Source organism: Brassica napus, chromosome A3 (genome assembly GCF_020379485.1).
Source record: "Brassica napus cultivar Da-Ae chromosome A3, Da-Ae, whole genome shotgun sequence".
Lineage (NCBI taxonomy): Eukaryota > Viridiplantae > Streptophyta > Magnoliopsida > Brassicales > Brassicaceae > Brassica > Brassica napus.
The window spans coordinates 21,644,603-21,665,952 of NC_063436.1; the positions used below are offsets into that span (position 1 = coordinate 21,644,603).

Here is a 21,350-nt window from a genome sequence, read left to right on the forward strand (position 1 = left end):
AAATAAATGTAGATAACATTTCACAAATTTCAACTACAATATATAAAAATTCCAATAAATTCATTTTTCCAATGACCTAAGTTTATTGTAATATAAAAGAATTATAATTTTATCAATCCAGAATTTTTAAAAATTCAAATCTATAACTATTTTTACATAGACTGCAAAAGTTGAATTTAACATTAAGAATTGATGAGTTTAATTAGTAATACAAAACTATAAAATAAAAGTATACCGTAGTAAAACTGCCAAACAGTTATATAGATGACGAAACCGTGATAGTAAAAGATTTTGATACAAAAATAGTGGTGAATAGGTTTCGATATCATTATTTTTTCGATTTTGATAAATGTACTCACCGCTGTAGTAAACAATTATTATGTTGGGTTCATAATCGCTGTAGTAAAGAACTATTAATCAAAATCAACTCTTAATTCTTCGGTGGTTATATCGTGGAAATAAAACGATTGATAATAAGGTTTTGAAGTCAGAACGAAAACATTTTATGAAGCAATTTAATTAGCTGTCGGCCTGTTATATCACTATATATGTGAATTGTTAAATCACTATTCAAGAATCAAAACTGAAATATGTGTACATTTGAAAAGGATACAAACGTTTTAATTTTATTTCACTGTTCAAACCTTAAACATGCAACAACAAATCTAGACGCAATAAGTTATATGTTACTTTTCTTGTGGATGAAGCAACGGATTTCACCTTTTTTACATTGCCTCCACTAGATTCCCAATACAAAAGTCTCTGAAAACAATGCAAGTGATTCATCAATAGCTCTACATGGATTTCAAATTCCAAAAGAAGCTTCTCGCGGAAACACCTATTTATGTTATGTTTCAGTTTCACACGCAAAGTAAATTCGATATTTAATCCCTCTTATAACAAGATTATAACTCATGTTGAATTGTGTATAGATCAGGAACTATTCTAGTAGGTTTCAAGGAACGTATGAACGTAGTTCAGTGCGACTTATATCGTACGTGGACTATATATGTGTGACTGTGTCTCAGACTCTGTACCAGGATGGCAGCTAGAGATTAAAACAATTCGAATAACATATAGGAAGTCACTAATCAATCCTTGTAACACTAATATTTCAAATGAAATTACTATCAGTGTTTTACAGACAAAAATATATTTTTAAAATTCTGGAAAATACATTGACTTTTATCTCACATCGTTTGTTTAAGTACACTATCTTATAAAATTTGTTAGAAGAAAATTTCTTACAAGTTACAAGTAATACATTCTATAGAACAAAAAGGCCTAGAAACAATAAAATTTGTACAAATTTAAGCAAAAAAAAAAAAACAATTTGTATCCAACAAAACCGTAGCAAACTATTTAACGTACAATATGTTATAGTGTAACTTGTACTAATCACATTTCAAGACTCAAGAGTATATATTTCCAAAACGAATTACATTAGCATTTTCTTAGGAAAAAAAGGGCTGAGATTTGATGTGAAAATAAGAGATATACAAGCACTAATTCATCAATCATTGGACCTTTGATGCGACTATTTTGAATAAATAATAAAACTTACACCGAAATATAACAAAAATGTTTCGATGCGAAAGATATTATTAATATACGTGCTATTTGATGGGGCCTTTTCATTTTGGATTTGTAGCTAACTTCTGAATAGGGGTGGGCATTTTACCCGAAATCCGAAGTGCACCCGAACCCGATCCGAAAAACCCGAACCGAAATCCGAACCGAAGTAGCAAAATATCCGAACGGGTATTGAATTAGGAGAGATTGGATATCCGAACCCGAACGGGTAATATCCGAACCCGAATGGATATCCGAAAATAACCGAACATATGATAATTAACCTTATATTTATAGTTTACATCTTTCATTTTATATAAAATATTTATATTGATACTACACATACTTTAAATTCATATGATATACATACAATTACGTAGAAGATGATTTGCTATTCGCTTAAAATGCATGTCAAACTTTTTATTTCAGCAATTAACAAAAAGTTACATCCAAAATTTAAAAACAATAACCAAATTAATGTCTTTTTAGTTTGAAAATGTTATGTCCAAATCTATTAACCATGCAATCTATTAAAAATAAAAAAATAGTTAAGTGAAAAGTTATATATTTAAATACAAGAAATTTGAGAAATGAAAATTTTCATTTTTTTTCTTCAAAATCTAAATATCCGAACCCGATCCAAAATAACTGAAACCGAACTTAAAATACCCGAACCCGACCCGAAGTACAGAAATACCCGAACGGGTTCTACACCTCTATACCGAAATACCCGAAAATCCGAAATACCCGATCCGAACCCGAACGGGTACCCGAACGCCCACCCCTACTTCTGAATACAGCCAAGGGATTGTGAAAATACAAAATAACATGGGGGGTATAATCGAAATTTGGACAGAAACTGCCTGTTCAGACATATGAAAGATATGTTGTGTCAGAGTTTCAAAAGTCCTTTCCCATGCTTCTTACTACTTCTCTCTCTACTGAAACCTCCCAAATTATAACTCTTACGTGATTGTGAGTTTTCCTTATCCTCCCTTGGAAATGCAAGATATTCATGATTACTCCATGACCGGAGGCGGCGGCAGCGGAGGAAGTACAGGGAGGTTTTACGGTGGAGGTATCGGCGGCGGCGGAGGAGGTGGAGATCGGAGGATGAGAACGCATCAGAACAATATCCTTAACCATCACCAGTCTCTCAAGTGTCCTCGTTGCAACTCTCTTAACACAAAGTTCTGTTACTACAACAATTACAACCTCTCTCAGCCTCGACACTTTTGTAAAAACTGCCGTCGTTACTGGACCAAAGGCGGCGTTCTCCGTAACGTCCCCGTCGGAGGTGGTTGCCGGAAAGCCAAACGGTCGAAGTCTAAGCAGCCTCAGCCGTCTTCTCCTTCCTCCGCCGACAAGCCAACCACTCAAAACGTGGAGGAGAAATCAAGTAGCAGCGAGAGCTCTTCTCTTACCGCCTCTAACTCCACCGCCGTCACCGTCACCGCTACCGCCGCGAAGGTTGCGTCCCCGAGGGTTATGGACACTGATATGCCTAATCTCAAACAGTACGGAAACGGGATTGAATGGTCGACGTTGCTCGGACAGGGTTCATCGGACGGTGGAGCTTTCTCGGAGATCGGCGGTTTTACTGCGGCGTCAATGGTTGAAACGACACCGTTTAGGTTCGGGGGTACTTCCGTAAATCATCAGTCTATAGCTGATCATCTGAAGTTTGAAGATAATACTGTACAGCAGCAGTTTGGGGATCCAACGGCTCAGGTTGATCCGAATATGGGATTTGAACCGTTGGATTGGGGAAGTGGAGGAGGAGATCAAACATTCTTTGATCTAACTAGTTCAGTTGATCATGCATACTGGAGTCAAAGTCAATGGGCGTCGTCTGATCAAGATCAGAATGGTCTCTACCTACCTTAATTCTCACAGCTTCTTCTTAACAAAAAAATAATATATATATATTATACACATAAGGTAAAGTTTGATGATGTTTGGTTTATATATATTTTATTTTACGTAATGGGTTGAAAACGGGATTTATTATATAATATATATGACTGCTTGTAAATTTTTTCCTCCAAATATAAAAATTACCTCTTGTTTCCTAGTTTTTGGAATATCCCAAGAGTGGAGTTTAAGTTGGCTTTGGTTTACTTATCGTTGTATATTTGATAAGATTTAAATTTTGCTGTGATTTTGTTTCTTTATTGTTGTGTCTAATAATATTATATCTTGTTTGGGCAAACACAAACTTGTCTTCAGCTTCTTTTGATTATGCATTTTGTGTGTTTGATTTGTAGTAACTCGTTAAAGAGTGTGATCGATCACTGATCAGGTTCAGAGAGTATCTAAGTTAGCTTTTCATTAAGCCGGCTAGCACTTGAATAAACAATATGGAAACTCGATTGTCTTACTATATCTTATCTTCGGAAACTTATTGTCTCACAACTATATATTCCCCATCATAGCTTACACTATGTAATTGAAAAATGAAGACTACATGATCTACCATTATAGCATTTGTTTATTATACTAATAAAAAATCAACTCGAAAGAGTGATCTTAGGTTTGTGTTGATGTAAAGAATAATATTTTTGAATGTGATATTTTATTTTCCTCAATGGCGAATAGAAGAAAGTTTAGAGGAACTGTACGGAAAACGAGAGAGCCGTGCCGTCGCGTAAAAACTGTGCTTAGCAAATGGACTACGGGCTACTGCGCATGGGACCTACGTGTTAGTGCCTAGTTTCATGCGCGACATGTATTCCACGTGGCCAAGGCGGGTCCCACTTAACGTGTCTGAAATGTCAATGGGCTGACGTAGTTGTATCAATGGTCGGCTCGTCGTTTTCGCCAACTCCAACCATCGAATAAGACTTGAAAGATCTAACCGAGAAAGAAAGAGCGAGTACGGATCCTGATCCTCTGTGCATATATTCAGAAACCAGCTATGGGCCGTTGGATGAGTGAGAACTCTCAAGCACTTATACGCCGTGCGATCGGAATGGTGACAGCGCGAATCAAGGGTGATGATGATGAGGGGTCCATATTAGGTAGGTGGTAGTCATTGCAAGGAAACACTTGAAGGAGAGTAGGTCCAATAAGGCATGTGCACATATAAGTTATAGAATCTCATCAAATCACACATGGGTAAGTTTGGTTGGGAGGTTGGGAGAGTTAGGGATTGTCTGTGAGTTGGTGTATGACTCCACCATGTTGCCTAATCATTTCTTTAACAGTTCCATATTCTCTTCGTAATTTTCCATCCGTCGACTCATTTGACAGAATTAGAGAATCTTCGTACATCATGTTCCCTCATACATTATACGTAAATCTTGCTGACACATATTGAAGATTTATATCTATGATGGTTACAGGTGACAAAAAAAAAAAAAAAAAAAAAAAAAAATATCTATGATGGTTACACAAGTTTTGGTTGATACAAACAAAGACTTGACTCTTGGGAGTTTTTTTTTTTGAAAAAGTTGACTCTCTTGGGAGTTCTAGCGGTGTTTTAAGGATAAATACAAGCGCCTGCTCTAGTTTAAGCTTAGCTTGTTGTCTTTGTGAAATTATGCAAGTGTAAACCAACAGTGTTTTGTTTTACATCTAAACTTCAACGTCGTGAGATTCTATTTTTCCTTTTTGACATCTTTATTTATTAATTCAAACAATAGTTTACATACTCACCATGTAGAAAAGTCAAAATATAGTTTAAAATGACATGAACAACACAGTAACATAGTAACCTTTTCTTTTTTGAGAAGGGGCTCAAGTAACATATAACTTAATAACTTGACTAACATTACAAGGGACCTTAGCGGTATTTTTAATCATGCGAAACTGTCAATGTGTTACGCCCTTTTCTCAGTTTTTAATACTGTACATCTCCGTCTTAATTCTTACAGAAACTCATTTATAACTTACAGATAATTTGGAGCTTTTAAAGATATTATTACGATGTAACGTATATTAAAGCTAGAAGCTAACTAATTTTCAAATCCTAACGACCACTTGACCCAATAACGCGCGGACCCGACTCGGATCCGGATATACCCAATTGTAACTGAAGGTTGATTGTGATATGTAAAGAAAGATCTTGTTCATTTATTTGTATAATCATTACCCTCAGACACTGAGACACATACTCAATATCAAAGTTGTTGTTTATTAATGTGATCTTGAGACCAAACACAGAGCATGAGAAGCACCAATGGAAACTGAGATAACCTTGTGCGGACCAAGCTCATCTTCTTCGGTTAAGAAGTTGACTTGGACCGGAGAAGTTTGGATCTCAGGGAGTCCCGGAACTCCTAACTGGAAATCTTTAGCGTTTCCCCACATCCAGAGTTCACCTCCATCTGCCGACAAAAACCAATCCCATGTTTTTTTAGATATTATTATACCATTTCCAAGTGAGCATAACAATGTCATTACTTTTTTTTTACCTGTTATCGCTGCAGAAGAGGAGCCTCCACAAGCTATGAAGACGATCTTTTTGTCTGCTAATGCTTCGATTTCTGTAGGTACTTGCTGGTTACGTAGCGAAGCATTGCCTAACTGGCCGTGGCCACCGTGTCCCCACGAGAGTACTTTACCTTCCTCTGTTATCACACCAAAGTTTCAAGTCAAAATAGTAAAAAAAAAAACAGACCAAGGAAGAGCTGTTCAGTTTGAAGACGAACTGTATACCGGTTAATGCAAGAGAGTGATATCCACCACATGCAATCTGAGTTATACGAACGCCTTCTAAACTGGGTACTGGCATTGGTTCCCAACCTCCCAAGTTATCACCACGTCCGAGCTCATAATTTGAGTTTGCTGATACATAAAGATCCAATGAATAATCTTTATCACACTAATAGTTGTAGAAGCGAGGCTAGAATGGTTTTTACCTCCCCAGTTCCATAGCTGTCCCTCTTGTGTTAGCGCCATTGTGAAGAAACCACCACAGGAGACAGAAGCTACAGGAACTGTTAAAGCTTTGACCTTTGAAGGAACACTAAGCCCACCACCTTCGTTTGGTCCTCGGCCTGGCCCGAGTCCTAGCCTTCCGTCTCCTTCCTCCCTACCCCACATATATAGCTCCCCTAAGACCATGAACAAGGCTTGCTCATATTAAGAGTTAAACAGATATACACTCCGTCTAGATTTGAAGGAAAACTTGCAGTGACATAGAGGGGATCTATTACTGCTATCACAACATCAACTAACTTCTTGAAGTTGCATATATATATATATATATATATATATCATGTAGCAAGAAGAGAGAGCATGTAAAAAAACCTGATTCGGTAATAGCAGCCGTATGAGTTCCACTGGTTGCAATGGCAGAGATTTTGCAATCCCAAGAGCCTTCAACACGCCGAGGGACAAGTTCTCTAGTATAAACCGAATGACCAAGCGCACCAAATCCACCATAGCCCCTGAAAACTTCATTTTTAATAATATGTAACCATCAAAACTAATCTAGTTTGCATTGTCTCATTTCAAAACTCAAACCGAGATTAAAAGATTCAAACTTTAATCTAGCTCACCAAGTAAAAACGTCGCCTTTATGTGTTAAAGCCACAGAATGTAAGCCACCGAGAGCGACACAGCGAATCGAACGCTCCTCGAAACGCGGGTTTAGCTTGGGGACGAAGACAGAGTCCTCTTGCCCGAACCCTAGCCTCCCTCCGTCTCCTTTCCCCCAAACCCACAGATCTCCATCGACTGTTAAACCCGAGTGGAACAGCCCGGAAGAGACTCCAACCCGAAAACCCGACCCATTATCGATTCTTCCGGGCGTTTGTGCGAGGGAGAAGGATTGATCGGGGCGAAGGAGAAGGTTAGCGACCGGAGACGGGTACATTCGAATCTCCTCGATCCCGCCGCCGAGTTGACCCGACGCGCCTCGTCCCCACGAGAGGAGCTGGAGGGTTGTGGAGTCCGAGTCGATCTCTGGGCTTGTGTAGAGTGTTGGTACCTTGGTGGATCCGCCGCTTCTTTGAGTGTTTCGCGTTGAGGAGAAGCGGCGCGTGAAGTTACTACGTAGGCGGTGGCTTAACGCTGCCATTTGTTTCGTCGGGAGGTTTCTTCACTACCGAACCACCGGTTACTGGTGGGGGGTTTAAGACATTTGCACAATATTAGAGAGCTTAGTGAAACGACAGCGTTTTAGCTTACCCTATATTATTAAGCCGTTCATGCGACCTCTCGACTAAGATTACGTTTGTTTACGTTTCACTCTATCTGCGACTTGCGATTAAACATATGATCTGCGATTAAAATTATGTTTGTTTACGTGTCGTGTGACTTGCGATCAGTTGCGTGATCAAATTCTTTTAATTGCTGTTTTTTTCGAGCAATTTGAATCGGAATCTGCTACGGATCGCGCAACATCAAAACGAACAATAATCTGCGACTTGCGACCAATCGCCGGTTGCATATTATGCGACAGCAAAACAAACAATAACTTGTGACCGGCTACATGTCGAAGGTCGCATGCCGCGCGATAGATAAACGACATGGTCATGGATTTTGAGACTTTTTGCAAAAGGAAAAGGTTTCTAAGTCTTTGTTTTGATTGATTTTTTTTTTTGAACAAACTAAGTTTTGATAGATAAGAAATATTGATGAGATTATGTTAAGCTGTGGCCTGCCTCGATGATATACAACAAAATAGAATTCCATGAGAAGAGAGATGTCTTACTTCTAGTCCTTGTAATTTGTTATCTCTAGGCATGATTGATACATGATGGCGTAAGATGGAGAGTGGACTTGCTTGAGGTTGTAAGAGTTCATGGCTAAATCTAACATTGTAGATTATCTGTCCTTTTTGTTGTTCAAAAGAAAAGGGTTTATGTTGAACAAAAAAAAAGGGTTTATATATTGCTCAGAAACAGACTAGTACAAAAGAATCTCATAAAAAACTTTTGGAGTGTTTCTCCTTTTTAGAATCTACAACACTGAAACCCTAAAGCAATTGGCTTTTGTTTCTTCGGAGACAAGTCATCTATTTTAGGCATCTGGACAGGGCTCCCCATCCACTCAACTCCCAGTCTGCATAAATTTTCAGTTTAGAGACCTTGATGTCCAAAACAAGACAAACAAAAACAAAGTTGTAACCCTTTTGTTGCTATTTAAACTCACACGGGAAATGCAAACGATCCCCTTCTTTCGTCTGAGTGACTAGACCCGCTAGATTTATCAGAGGCATCAACTTCCTCTTCTTCCTCGTTCTTCTGCGACAACGGCTAAAAGTAACTAAATAAAAATAGCAATTTCACATGTTTGAAACTGAAACATCATATAAATGATCATTACCTGATCATGAACATCACATGAAATATCTTTAATTTCTGGGCTTATAGTCTTAGCTTCCTGATCTTGTTCTTTCTGCTTTAATCTCCGGCGAGTTAACCTTTTCTGTTCTTACTTCCTCTTGGTCTCCATAAATAAGCTGTTCTTAAGGAATAACAACAACATAGATATAGAGTCAAAGTAAGTTTTTTATAAAATGTTTCAAAGGATTTGGTTAATCCCTACAACGAACCTTACGATTCACTGTCCTTGGTGACTTTTCCGAGGACAATTCCAGCTCCTTCCTCTCTTCTTTCCCCTCTTTGACAACGTCAAACCCACCGTCTTCACGGTCGAAACAGAAGACAATGAAGCCAGGTTCGTCTGAGGCCGGTGCCTGCTGCTGCCAACTCAACCTCCGGTTCTGAGACTCCAACGTAGGAGAAACGCTGCTGCTTCTTAGATGATGATGACGTGTCCCTGGTGGGCTTAGACTGAGTTTCCTCTCTGATCTCTTCTTTTTACTCTTCATCTTCCTCTTTGTTCTCTTGAACATTACATTGTTGTTGTTCATTGTGTTTCCGGTATTATTAACTCCATCTTCATCTATGTCTGATATTGTCTATAATCAGTAAATAAGTTAACTAAAATAAAATAAAATTAAGAATTATAGAATAGAGAGGAAGACCTATAGGAATCTTGGAAGCCAAGAAACAGTTAGCCCAATCTTTGACTCTCCAAGTGACAAGTTTTTGTATTGTCCATTGCGAAGCCATTAGCTGTTTTTTTTCTTTAAGAATAACTTTTCTTGGATCTTTTTCCAGAGGATACAGTTTTATTTCTTTTTGTGTGTTTTGGCTTTTTCAAGACAAAATTCAGAAGGGAAAAGAAGGAATAAAGAGGGATTTATTGTGGGGGAGAAGAGTGATTTGAATTTGAAAAAAAAACATTGGGAGAGAAGACATAGATTGCCATGAATTAGGGGAGGAGGTTACATATGAAACACATGAATGCATTTAATATTATTGGAAGAAAAGGAAATAACATGTTTTGCGAAATGATAATAATTGGACAGTAAATGCTATCATATTTAATAAACACTACTGAAAGAAATTCAATTTTCTCATTTTAAGCTGTAAAAAACAATTATTCAATTCTGTGACAAAAAACGGCATAAACAATACACTCTTCTTTTAAGTTTAATTATGTTTAGAGTAAAATTTTCGTTTCAAATAAGTTCGTTTCGAATTTCAATGTAAAATTTATTGATAATATTTTCTGATTTTTTTTTATTTGTTGAAATATGGTTAGGTATATCAGTATTGATGTTTTTATTTTAGAAATTTGCAAAATCAAATGTTTACTTAATTTGTATGCATAAACCTAAAACGACAATTAAAATGAAACGGAGAAAGTAGAACGCTGGCTAGAGACATATATGTCATCTAATATGTTGGCAAATGAGTTTTTGATTCAAGTTTTCATTAACACATTTCTTTTACATTTGAAAATCATAATTTAGGCATTAATTGGTAAAACATTAGAATAATCATTATGCGCTTTATTATCCAATCAACAATTTTCAAAAATTTATTTAAAAAAACATTGACAAGATGTTAATGTTCTACGAATGCTATTTTCTCAATAAACTCAAATGGTTTTTTTGGTAAAGCACTCACATATAAAATATATAAAAAGTTTAAAATAATTATATATAATTAGCTTATTTTATTAAATAATATAAAAATAAATACTATATCCAAAAATAAAATTTATACTTTAAAAATAAAATTTGCAAATAATATACATTTATCTTTTAAAAGATAATAATATATCATATTTAAAAATATTTTTATTTATATAATGTGATATATGATTCACTATTTTTATTAACAAAAACATAGAATATAAATATAAATATATCTATATTATTTAGAAATAAATAAATTATATACCATATATTAATTTTATGATAATTTTAAATATAAATAATTTACTGATCTACCAAACACTTTATTAAATATATAAATGAAAGAATATAATTTTGTTGCATACTGCTATTTTTGTTGCATGCTGCTACTGTTTTATTATAAGTTCTGCCAATTAAGACCTATTCTTGAATTTCGAAGCAAGAGGTACGAAGCCCACTAGATGTACAACCGGCCATATAATTTTCATCAATTTTTATACTAAAAATGGGGTCCCGAACGATTAAAACTCAAAATGAAGAAGTCCATTAAAAGCATAAAAGTCCATTGTGTTTGTTGTATGTTTAGATTGGCAGTCTTGATCAAAGTGAAGAGAGCAGAAGCAGAGTTCAACAAGATAGACTTTGCGATGGCGTCAGCAGCACTATAATACTATCTTTGAAAGCCCAGACGAATCGAATTCCTGGAAAGATGCAAATGATACAAACTTTATTTCCCAATTCAAATCTTATAAAACTTTATCATATAATATTTTGTTAGGATTGGACCACACACTCAACAATATGAGGTTCAGAAGGTTCAGAGGGGGTCCACAATCAAGCACATGATTCACGACCAACGCTGATTTCGGCAATCTTGTGTTTTTATTTTCCTCTGGAAGATTATAACATTAACATCAAAATTATACATCATGTGGTAATCTTAGCAGGAAATCTTGTATATGAAAAATATTTGATGAAAAAAAAATTCCATTGTATTGTATTATTTTAAATAAAAAATAAAACTAATATTTTGATGAATTCTTGTAATATAAAATATTATTTAATTATTGAAAATAAGGAAAGGTTAATTTTTATTTAAAACTATAATTTTATTTGTAGATATAAATATTATCAAAACATAAACATTTTTTTATCTACATACTAATAGTGTAGGTTGGACTATTACATTAATTTAACTTCTTATTATTTTTCTTCCAAATAACTTAGTTATTATTAAATATATACCATATTTAATATATTATTTTAATATTTTAAAAATAAGATCTCTAAAAGATTCTTAAGTATCCTTTTCTAAGATTACCGTTAATTATATCTTTTAATAGTTTATATTTAAATGAAAATATAAATTTACTTTTATATCTACTTTTAAATAATAAAATTCGTATAAATATTAAATATTATTATAAATGAATATTTATTCATTTTTGATTTATAGAATAAGAAATAAAAACTCTATAATATTAATATATAGATAATTCATATTCAAAATTAAATTGGTAGACAAATTAATAAATATAAAGTTACTTAATCCATCTATTAAATGTTTTATAAATTTTTAAATTCAAAATAATTACATATACATAATAACATATATTCATGAATTTTAAAAACTACTTCAACTTATTAAAAATATATATTAAAATATTATATTTAAACTAATAATATTTAATATACATATTCAAATTAGAATATTAAAATATAATCAAATATATTTGAATAGATAGAGCATTAGAATAGATATATATATATATATATATATTTAATAAAATAAATATTTATAGTTAGCTACTATTAATATTTAATAATATATTGGAACATGTTAATATTGATATTTTTATGAGTTAATTGTACGGGTTATTCCAACAAATATGTAAACTATTTATCAAATATAAAACTAACTGAACAAATTATAAAGCACACTTTAAATTAGGTTTATAAGTTCAGGTAACCGTTGGGTTACGGACCAAGTATTTTGAATTTTGGTTCTAATTTATATCACATCCTAAATCCTTTTTTTCCGACATCACATCGTAGGTCTTATTACGGTAAATTCGTAAATATAAATTGAGTTCAAATATAACACATTAATTTTTGTTCTAAATTGTATTACATGCTAAAACCATAAAGTAACTGTATATCATTCTACATTGGATTATATTGATTTGTTTCGGATATATCTGAAGTTAAATTCAAAATTTAAAAGTAAATATAAGAAATAAATACTTATTGATAGATAATTGGATATTTAAGATAATTATTTAAACTTTAAATAATTATTTCTATATATCATTTCAAAATAAATATAAAACCGAATCTTTGAAGTACATATTTATACTTCAAATATTTATATTTGTGATTAATTTAGAAATTCGAATCAGTTATTTTGATTTTTCGGATTAGTCAGATTTTTTTGGGTTTTCCGGTTTTTTTGGTTACCCGTTCAGGTTCGGATAATAACACTTCGAGATCGGATATGTTTTGTACATTTCAGACCTCATACAGTGCAGACTCAGGTTACGGATTTTATATCCATGTCTACTTCAAATAAAGAGAAAATACTATTATATAAAGTTTTAACCGAAAAACTATTCCGCGTCAAAACGCGGATCAAAATCTAGTTTACATTAAAAAAAATAAACACTTCACCAAATTATACTTAGATACATGCATTTTGTATCACACAATGTCGTTAGCTTATCCAAAAAAAAAATATCATTGTTATTATTATTTTTTAAAAATATTGCTTCGTTAAGATTGGAAGGGTTTGATTTTTTTATTCACTTCGTTGAATAATGTTGGATTTTAACTCACACATCTAGTTTTATTAATTTTTTTTTCAGATTAAACTGAAAAATACGGGGTTTAATTGCAAATTTCTCTGTTTGTTCAGTGTGCTTTTGGCATATTCGAATGTTATAAACGTTTTGCTCAATGGTTTTTTTATTCTCTTTTTTTCTTTTTGTCATTTGTCATTTGGCATTTCATGCCAGGCTTGCCAGCTGCCGAATATCATGATCTGCCTCCACTTCGATTTCGATATTTGTTTGATAAATTATTTTTTTAATAGCTTTCGATTCCTTAAAGGTCCAACTTTCATGAAACTAGTACCACAAAGTCTTTTTTTTTTCAACTCAACACTAGTACCCCAAAGTCTACAATTCATTTTTAGAAATATGTAAAGAAAGCATTGATTACTTAGCATTTTTAGCTATTCATTGTTTATAAGATTGAGTGTTGTTTTATAAAAGTGCATATATAATAAAATAAGATAGATAGCATTTGTTGTCAAAAAAAAAAAAGATAGATAGATAGCACTTGAAACGAGATGCATCGGCATTTTTGGTGAATGAGTACTATTAACATTATAAATGGCTGATTTGGAGTTTTATACAAATTAATAAGCTACTTAGGTAAAAAAAAGAAAAGAGCTAATTAGATTTAAAATTTGATTTTTTTTTTCTGTTTGCAGTAGATTTTATAAAATTTTGTGAACAAAAAACATGATTGAAAATAAAATGATTTTGTTAAATTTCTTTGACTTCTAATTTAAAATCATTTGCTTAAAACTCCTGAAATTTTATTTTCATACATTTTTTTAGAGATTAAGGTCAGTGAACTATTAACTTTTACATAATTTCAATATCTTCTTTCAAGATAATGACCATTTTAACCATTATTTTCGCATACCATCAAAATTGGGATTCGAGAACATAACCCATTTTTTGGCCAAATTATAAGAGTATATGGATCAATTATTAAACCTTTTATTAGTTAGGTATAGGGCTTTTGATACTTTATTATGTTTTCTACAACTAAAAACTAGTTTACAATAATGAAATGACTCATCAGATCTCTTATATGTTATTCATGTTTTACTATAACTTCCTATATATATAATTTATATTTACGGATTCTTTAGAGATTAAAACTTATAGTCCATTAACTATACATAATAATCCTAATAATCTTTTGTATTTAATTGTAATTATAGGTGTGTGTGACATTCAACACTGTTATTGATCTCAAACTAGCATCACTTAAGAATTTATTCACAAGAAGAATCTCAAAGCAATCAAAATTTAGTTTGATCCTTAAATTTGATAGTGATCAAGATTCGATTTCCTCCTTCCAAATGTCCACACTTCTACTTTTATACCCGTTCTATTACTAATTTACTGTTGTCTCCTCTAAATCTAGAATTCAGAAATCGGAGTGCCGATTGGCTTAATTACTCCGAAAGAGATACTATATATCCAACATTGCAACATAAAGTTGTAGACCTTTTTCCGACATCAAGATGTAGACTTTTGTTGACAAAAAAGGGTGCAGACCTATAGTTAGAACTTTGAACTGGTTAAAAACATGTTTCGTCTACAAACACATGTCTTTTTTTTTTCTTTCAGATTCCATCCCATATGGAAACAATATCCCGAGAAGACCTTATGATTATAACATGGTTATGTAATGTCTTGTGATGGAATCTTCCATTTTTACGTAGTGATTTTTTTTTTAAATTACTTAATGAGTTTTCTGATATTTATACGTTATGTTTAATCAGTACGTGGCTTCAAATGTTACGAACCGCCCTACTGCTCCGTACCACAGTTAACAATAACAAAAATCTCTATATATACCATATATCTATACGTTTTTATAACGGTTAAAACCGCACCGCAGTTAAACCGATTATCCCGCACCGCTCAAACCGCGGTTACCATTCAGAACCTGTGTCTCGTTTTAAGATTATCGAATGGGGTTTCTGATATTTATACGCCTTCATGTGATATGACTAAGGCGTTATACTATGCTTTAGCATATTTACAGTTTAATGATAGTAAAATTAGACTACTATTTCCTTGAAAGATAAATCATACTAGTTTTTAATGATAACAGTTTTATTGATTCAATGAATGAATTGAATAGTATAGTTGCACACCTTTCTTGACCATTGTATTGTATCTCCAAAGTATCAATACAAATCTTTTACACGAATCTCAATGTTCCTTTTCCTGGAGAAACAAACTAATACGGGCACGAGAATTAGAAGAGTGTCAGAACTCATGGATGCAATTCCGTGTGACCATGACACACCTGGCATTGCACTACGATGGCTCGGTGGTCTAAGTAAAGAAAATATTAAAAACGTGCTATCGCAACCATTCCCTTACAAAGTTATTATTATTTATGTGTGTCTCCTTTTCTCTATCTCGTAATTTACCTATATAAGAAATCTCTCTATACCCTAATCTGTGCGAGAGAGAGAAAGAGAGAGTAAAAGAACACCGTTTGTTCTTGTTTTAAGAATCCGATATATAATGATAACACGTTCACGTGTTCCTCGTCAAAAGAGTGTCTCAGTGAGCACAATTTTCAAGTGTCTTTTGGTTTTGATCAAGCGTTCTATTAAATTCTCTTAGTCATCTTTTCTAATCTCTTTTCTTTTTAATTTCACTTAAGCGGTTTTAAAAATTTCTTCCTTTCGTAGGTCTCTAGCTAAGGTTTTTAAGATAGGTTTTATATCAAATAAATAAATAAAAGCAAGAATCAGTAAGAAGAAGAATCAGAGATGGTGAGAACACCATGCTGCAAAGAAGAAGGAATAAAGAAAGGAGCTTGGACTCCTGAGGAAGATCAAAAGCTTATTGCTTATCTTCAACTACATGGTGAAGGTGGATGGCGTACTCTCCCGGAAAAAGCTGGTAATTCTTTCTTATTTTTCCTTATCATATACGTTCAGTCATTAAGAATATTAATAATTAATTAACAGCTATTTTTCTCTTATTTCTTACAATGTATGTACAATATGTATGTAGGATTGAAGAGATGTGGGAAGAGTTGTAGACTAAGATGGGCTAACTATCTAAGACCCGATATTAAAAGAGGGGAGTTTACTCCTGAAGAAGACGACACTATTATCAAGCTTCATGCTCTTAAGGGTAACAAGTAAGAACCTTTTCCTTATTTAATACTTTTTGTATTATATAATTCATCATCTAGTACTTTTAATGATGCTTTTTTTTTTCTAGATGTCACCTTGAGTACATATTGTAATATAATATGTAAAAGATATGGATCCATTTTCAACATAGAGTGTTCAGAATTTCAAACTAACTTGAAAAGTATTTATGTACTTAAACAAATCTTTTAAGTTTACTGTTTCCGCGTAGCTTTATAAGGGTATTCAATTCTTCTTGGGATAAATTAGTCAATCTATTTGTTTTCTGTTTTGGGCAAAGTATAATAATTTCACCTGGTGCTGATTATTGAAGGTGGGCCGCAATAGCAACATGTTTGGCGGGACGAACCGACAATGAGATTAAGAATTATTGGAACACGAATCTCAAGAAGCGTTTAAAACAAAGAGGTATCGATCCAACCACTCACAAACCGATCAATTCAACCGATCAAACCGGTTCAGAACCAAAACACCATAAACTCGGTTCATCCGGTTCCGCAAGGCTTCTTAACCGCGTTGCAAGCAAATACTCGGTCGATTCAAACCGGGATCTACTAACCGGAATCATCATAGGAAACTCCACAAACATCGCAGACATCTCACAAAACACCGGCGACGTCGATTCTCCGACCAAGAATTCGACCTCCACGCTGCTCAACCAAATGGCGGCAGCGTCAAGCGGTTTCATATCGATTCTTACGAACAACACGTCGACCTCTCCCGGTTTCTCCGACAACTGTTCTTTCTCCGATGGTTTCACTGAGTTCTTTAGTAACGAAGAGATCTCCGGTATGTATACCAACGTCGATAATGTTGGCCTTATGGAGGAGTTAGAGGATATTTTAAGCTACGATGGTGCCGACGTCGGAGATATCAAAGACTCGCCTGAGGTTGACGTAACTGATGATATGGACTTTCTTGATTCTTGGAACAAAGAAGATGATTTGGATTTGGAGAAGTTTGTAAGCTCGTTAGATTCCAAGATTGGTGTCTTTGTCTGAATCTAAAGCAAAATCAATTACACGTTGGTTTTCTTGATCGACTTCTGTAATGGACTAATGTATGGCCACGAGGCGGGAATAATATGAGCTGTCTTAATAAAATAATAATAAAATAATTATTTCTCGTTAATTGTTTACAAACCTATTTAAACATTCTATAAAACTTCAAGATTTTTTAATTATATGAAAATATACATGAATTTTATTGTTTACGAGATGCAACTAAAGAAGGTCCCTTGCAGATGATTAATAATCCAATGTAGAAACATGAAAACAATGCTATATAAAAACATCTCAAACAATCTCACAAAACATTGAATAACTAGTTTAGATAAATAGTTTTCTAAATCCTCTTTTTTCTCGAGTTTTTAAAGGACGGTATTACAGGAATGCCGGTATTTACAATCGTCACTTCTCTATTATATTGCTCAATACGTTTACGGATAATATTACTAATTTTATTGGCTTTAATGGTTACCATGAGTATTGTCTTAATTCTTTTTTGGAAGAAAAAAAAATAATGCCTATCATAATCGTAAGGAAAGGACTAATCAGTAATTTTTTTCATCGTACCAAACATACCAATATTTGCATTAATAGTACGTAAATGTAACTCATTACTCAAACAACTATTTAGGGTTCTTATAGCTCCCTGTAAAGCTTGTTGGAAAACCCGTTCACGGACTTGATTAATTGTTCTTTGTTGCTCAAAAAGAATGGTTTCGTTTTTGTAATTTTCTAATTGTTTCAAGGTTCTAGTATTCCCCATCATATGGCTGGAGGAGTATTACTTCTGCTAGATCTCTGGTTTGTAAAGGACTAATTAAAATAGTTGGAACAGGATCATCTATTTCAGTATGGAATGATCACTGGCTCCCATCCACTCGTCCGAGACCAACTAACAAAAACCTTCATAATAGTTACCCGAAACTCACAGTGGATTCTCTCATTAATCCGGAATCCCGTACATGGAATTTACAGGCAATTAGGGACTTGGTGGATCCACACGATGCAAAAATAATCGAAAGTATATCATTATGTAGAAATCGGATGGAGGATAGGAATGGATGGCATTTCACCAAGAATGGGAAATATACGGTACAATCAGGGTACCAAGTGGAAATGATTTATCATGAAAAGGAAAAACCACCAGAATTTTATGGCCCCAATGTTGATATACTCAAAGTTTTTTGCTGGAAAGTGAGGTGTCCTCCAAAGTTAATATATTTTCTGTGGTAGTTGATATCAGGTTGTATAGCGGTAACGAAAAATCTAAAAGCAAGAGGAATACAAGAAGATACTTGCTGTGCATGGTGTGGCGATACCGAAGAATCAATAAACCATGTGTTTTTTGAATGTCCCCCAGCTCGTCAAGTCTGAGCACTATCTAAAATCTCATCAAACCCGAACTTTTTCCCTATTGGCTTTTTTTTTTGCTAATATGGACCATCTATTTTGGAGAGTTAATCCAAAGATGGAGGATCATCAGTTTGCATGGATATTATGGTACATTTGGAAGGGTCGGAACAATAAAGTATTCAGTAATCTTGATATTGATCTCAGGGAAACACTTCGACTAGCAAAAGTAGAATCAACACTTTGGACTGAGGCACATGTTAATAACAACGGGTGTGCACATGAAGTACAGGTCATGTCTAGCTTAGGAACCACAGGAAGATGGTGCTTCACAGATGCAGTACCGGCCTTGAGGGGAAGCCACAGAAGCATTGGCTTCCGGCCTTCTATATTATTAACAAATATTGGCCTTTATTTCATTAAACCATCTTTAGTGTAGTGGTTTACTTAACAATGTATTGAGTAAGGGGCTTAGGTTCGATTCATGGTGGCAGCCTATTTTTTCTTATTTTGCTTCTAACTTTGTGAAAGTTAAGACCGGTACTGCACAGATGGTTCATAGAAAGATAAAGATCTATTTTCAGGGCAAGGTTGGCTCAGTACATTACCAGGGTATGATGGTTTACTAGGGACAAGGAATGTAAGGGCATGTATTTCACCGCTTCATTCGGAGATGGAGACATTAATTTGGGCAATGGAATGCATGAGAAATTTAAGACAGTTTCAGGTTACGTTTGCACTGGATTGTTCTAAATTGGTGAAGATAGTTTCGGAACCAGAAGAATGGCCAGCATTTGAAAGCTACATGGAAGATATTAAGCTTTTGAGAAGAAGTTTCGTCAACTCAGATATTGTTCATGTACCTAGGACGGAGAACACAAGGGCGGATAGTTTGGCACGTAGTGCTCGGCAACAACCGTCTTTCGTCGTACACATAGATTCAGAATTACCACATTGGTTTACAGAGTCTATATGAGTCTGTGAATGTTTTTTGTTGTCAAAAAAAAAGATAAATAGTTTTGATCAGAAGAATAGTAGAATATCTGAATTCTTGTTAGCAGATAAAATTTAACCACATAAACTTTTTTGTCTAAAATACTAAAGAACTAATTTAGTAGATTAGACATATTTTAATCATACTTTTAATATGCCAGTTAAATGTAGCCAATTTTTTTTTAAAAAGTATAAAAACACATTTAAAAAATATTATGAATGATAAAATAATAGAATAAGAATTGTGTTTGGCCACAGCCGGTTGTTGTTTTGAGCTGCTATCATTTCAAAACCTACATCTTAAACACCTACCATCAGGGGACAAAAATAATTACATGGCCCTATCATTTCTCTCAATTGTTTGGTTAAAAATGTCGACGCTTGTTTAATGGATTATTATGAAAATGTAAGAAATAAGAAGCTGAATAATAATATATTTGATATAAAATTTTCAAAATTACTTGTATTATCAAATCAAGGGCCCCAAATATTTGCGACCTCTTAGGCTATTAATTATTTTTCACAAGGTAAGTACGGCTTGATTAAACTCTTACACTTTCCGTTTCAGTTTAATTGTTTTGTGTAGTAAAATTTTTGTTTTCCAGTATAAGTATCGTTTTAGAATTTTTTATGCAAAATTAATTAACAATATTCTCTAGTATTCTCTAGTTTATTTTTTTATTGGTTGAAATATGGTTAGGTGTATAGATAATAATATTTTTATTTTGAAAATATGTAAAAATGTTTTTTTTTTAATTTGTGTGTCTAAATCTAAAATGATAACTAAAATAAAATGAGGGGAGTATAATTATTGGTAATATTTTTATATTTGAAAAAAAAAATTACTGTAAAGATATCTGACTTATTCAAATCAATAATTGAAAAAGAATTGAAATGCTGAACTTATTATTTTAATTCTTCTGCTAGACTAGCATACTGCCCAAAACGTGAATCCTCACGTACCGTATATAATATTCTAATATGACAAAGTTAACGTGATCGTCTACTACGACTACTTTTTGGGGGCAGATTCACGTGAATGCGTAATCTTTGTCGATTTTTTACACACAAATATATATAGACTCAGGTTAGCTCTGTATATTTAATAGACCTAGATTTAATCTTTTACGGTTAAAAAAATATATATAGATATATATTACTACGGCACTAAGTGTCACGCATTCATACGAGTACATGCATATAGGGGTTCAGATCCAATATCTTGGTTTTTAAAGTATTTATCATCTCATATACTCGTCTTGTTCAAATAATGAGTATATTTAGATAACTGGTGTAAATAAATTATTTAAAAAGTATCTAGATATCCAGAGCCTTAAATATCCGAAAAATTAAAATTTTAATTAGATATCCGATTCGATCCGTATAAATAAAATAAAACAAAAATAAATTCTATAATAATAATATTTATTACAAAAAAAATATTTTCTTTCTAAAATTTTAATAACTAATATAATCAATAAAAATACTATAAAAATTATAAAAGATAACA

The 21,350-nt window shown here is 33.3% G+C and overlaps 3 protein-coding genes and 1 pseudogene across 3 annotated transcripts; 2 read left to right on the plus strand and 2 right to left on the minus strand.

Annotated features, from left to right (window-relative positions):
- Positions 1 to 2,427: 2,427 nt before the first annotated feature.
- On the plus strand, positions 2,428 to 3,784 carry LOC106377266 (dof zinc finger protein DOF5.4). Its single transcript, XM_013817463.3, has one exon. The coding sequence runs from the start codon at positions 2,575 to 2,577 to the stop codon at positions 3,457 to 3,459; it is 885 nt and encodes a 294-aa protein (XP_013672917.1). The 5' UTR covers positions 2,428 to 2,574; the 3' UTR covers positions 3,460 to 3,784.
- A 1,840-nt stretch (positions 3,785 to 5,624) lies between these two features.
- LOC106377264 (RCC1 domain-containing protein RUG3, mitochondrial) lies at positions 5,625 to 7,677 on the minus strand. The gene is made up of 6 exons (XM_013817462.3): positions 7,077 to 7,677; positions 6,826 to 6,965; positions 6,435 to 6,629; positions 6,232 to 6,360; positions 5,988 to 6,143; positions 5,625 to 5,900 (listed from the first exon to the last, which is right to left on the minus strand). The coding sequence occupies exons 1-6, from the start codon at positions 7,595 to 7,597 to the stop codon at positions 5,710 to 5,712; spliced, it is 1,332 nt and encodes a 443-aa protein (XP_013672916.1). The 5' UTR covers positions 7,598 to 7,677; the 3' UTR covers positions 5,625 to 5,709.
- Positions 7,678 to 8,328: 651 nt separating this feature from the next.
- LOC106374998 lies at positions 8,329 to 10,535 on the minus strand (annotated as a pseudogene).
- Positions 10,536 to 15,727: 5,192 nt separating this feature from the next.
- LOC106374996 (transcription factor MYB34) lies at positions 15,728 to 17,621 on the plus strand. Its single transcript, XM_013814898.3, has 3 exons — positions 15,728 to 16,233; positions 16,348 to 16,477; positions 16,804 to 17,621. The coding sequence occupies exons 1-3, from the start codon at positions 16,101 to 16,103 to the stop codon at positions 17,489 to 17,491; spliced, it is 951 nt and encodes a 316-aa protein (XP_013670352.1). The 5' UTR covers positions 15,728 to 16,100; the 3' UTR covers positions 17,492 to 17,621.
- Positions 17,622 to 21,350: the final 3,729 nt, after the last annotated feature.

Coding starts and splice junctions, on each gene's coding strand:
- LOC106377266 (XM_013817463.3), top strand. CDS start 2,575: ATGCAAGATATTCATGATTACTCCATGACCGGAGGCGGCGGCAGCGGA.
- LOC106377264 (XM_013817462.3), bottom strand. CDS start 7,597: ATGGCAGCGTTAAGCCACCGCCTACGTAGTAACTTCACGCGCCGCTTC. Junction 6,966..7,076: donor AAAGGCGACGTTTTTACTTG/GTGAGCTAGATT, acceptor TGAAGTTTTCAG/GGGCTATGGTGGATTTGGTG. Junction 6,144..6,231: donor TCACTCTCTTGCATTAACCG/GTATACAGTTCG, acceptor GTGTGATAACAG/AGGAAGGTAAAGTACTCTCG.
- LOC106374996 (XM_013814898.3), top strand. CDS start 16,101: ATGGTGAGAACACCATGCTGCAAAGAAGAAGGAATAAAGAAAGGAGCT. Junction 16,234..16,347: donor TACTCTCCCGGAAAAAGCTG/GTAATTCTTTCT, acceptor ATATGTATGTAG/GATTGAAGAGATGTGGGAAG. Junction 16,478..16,803: donor CATGCTCTTAAGGGTAACAA/GTAAGAACCTTT, acceptor TGATTATTGAAG/GTGGGCCGCAATAGCAACAT.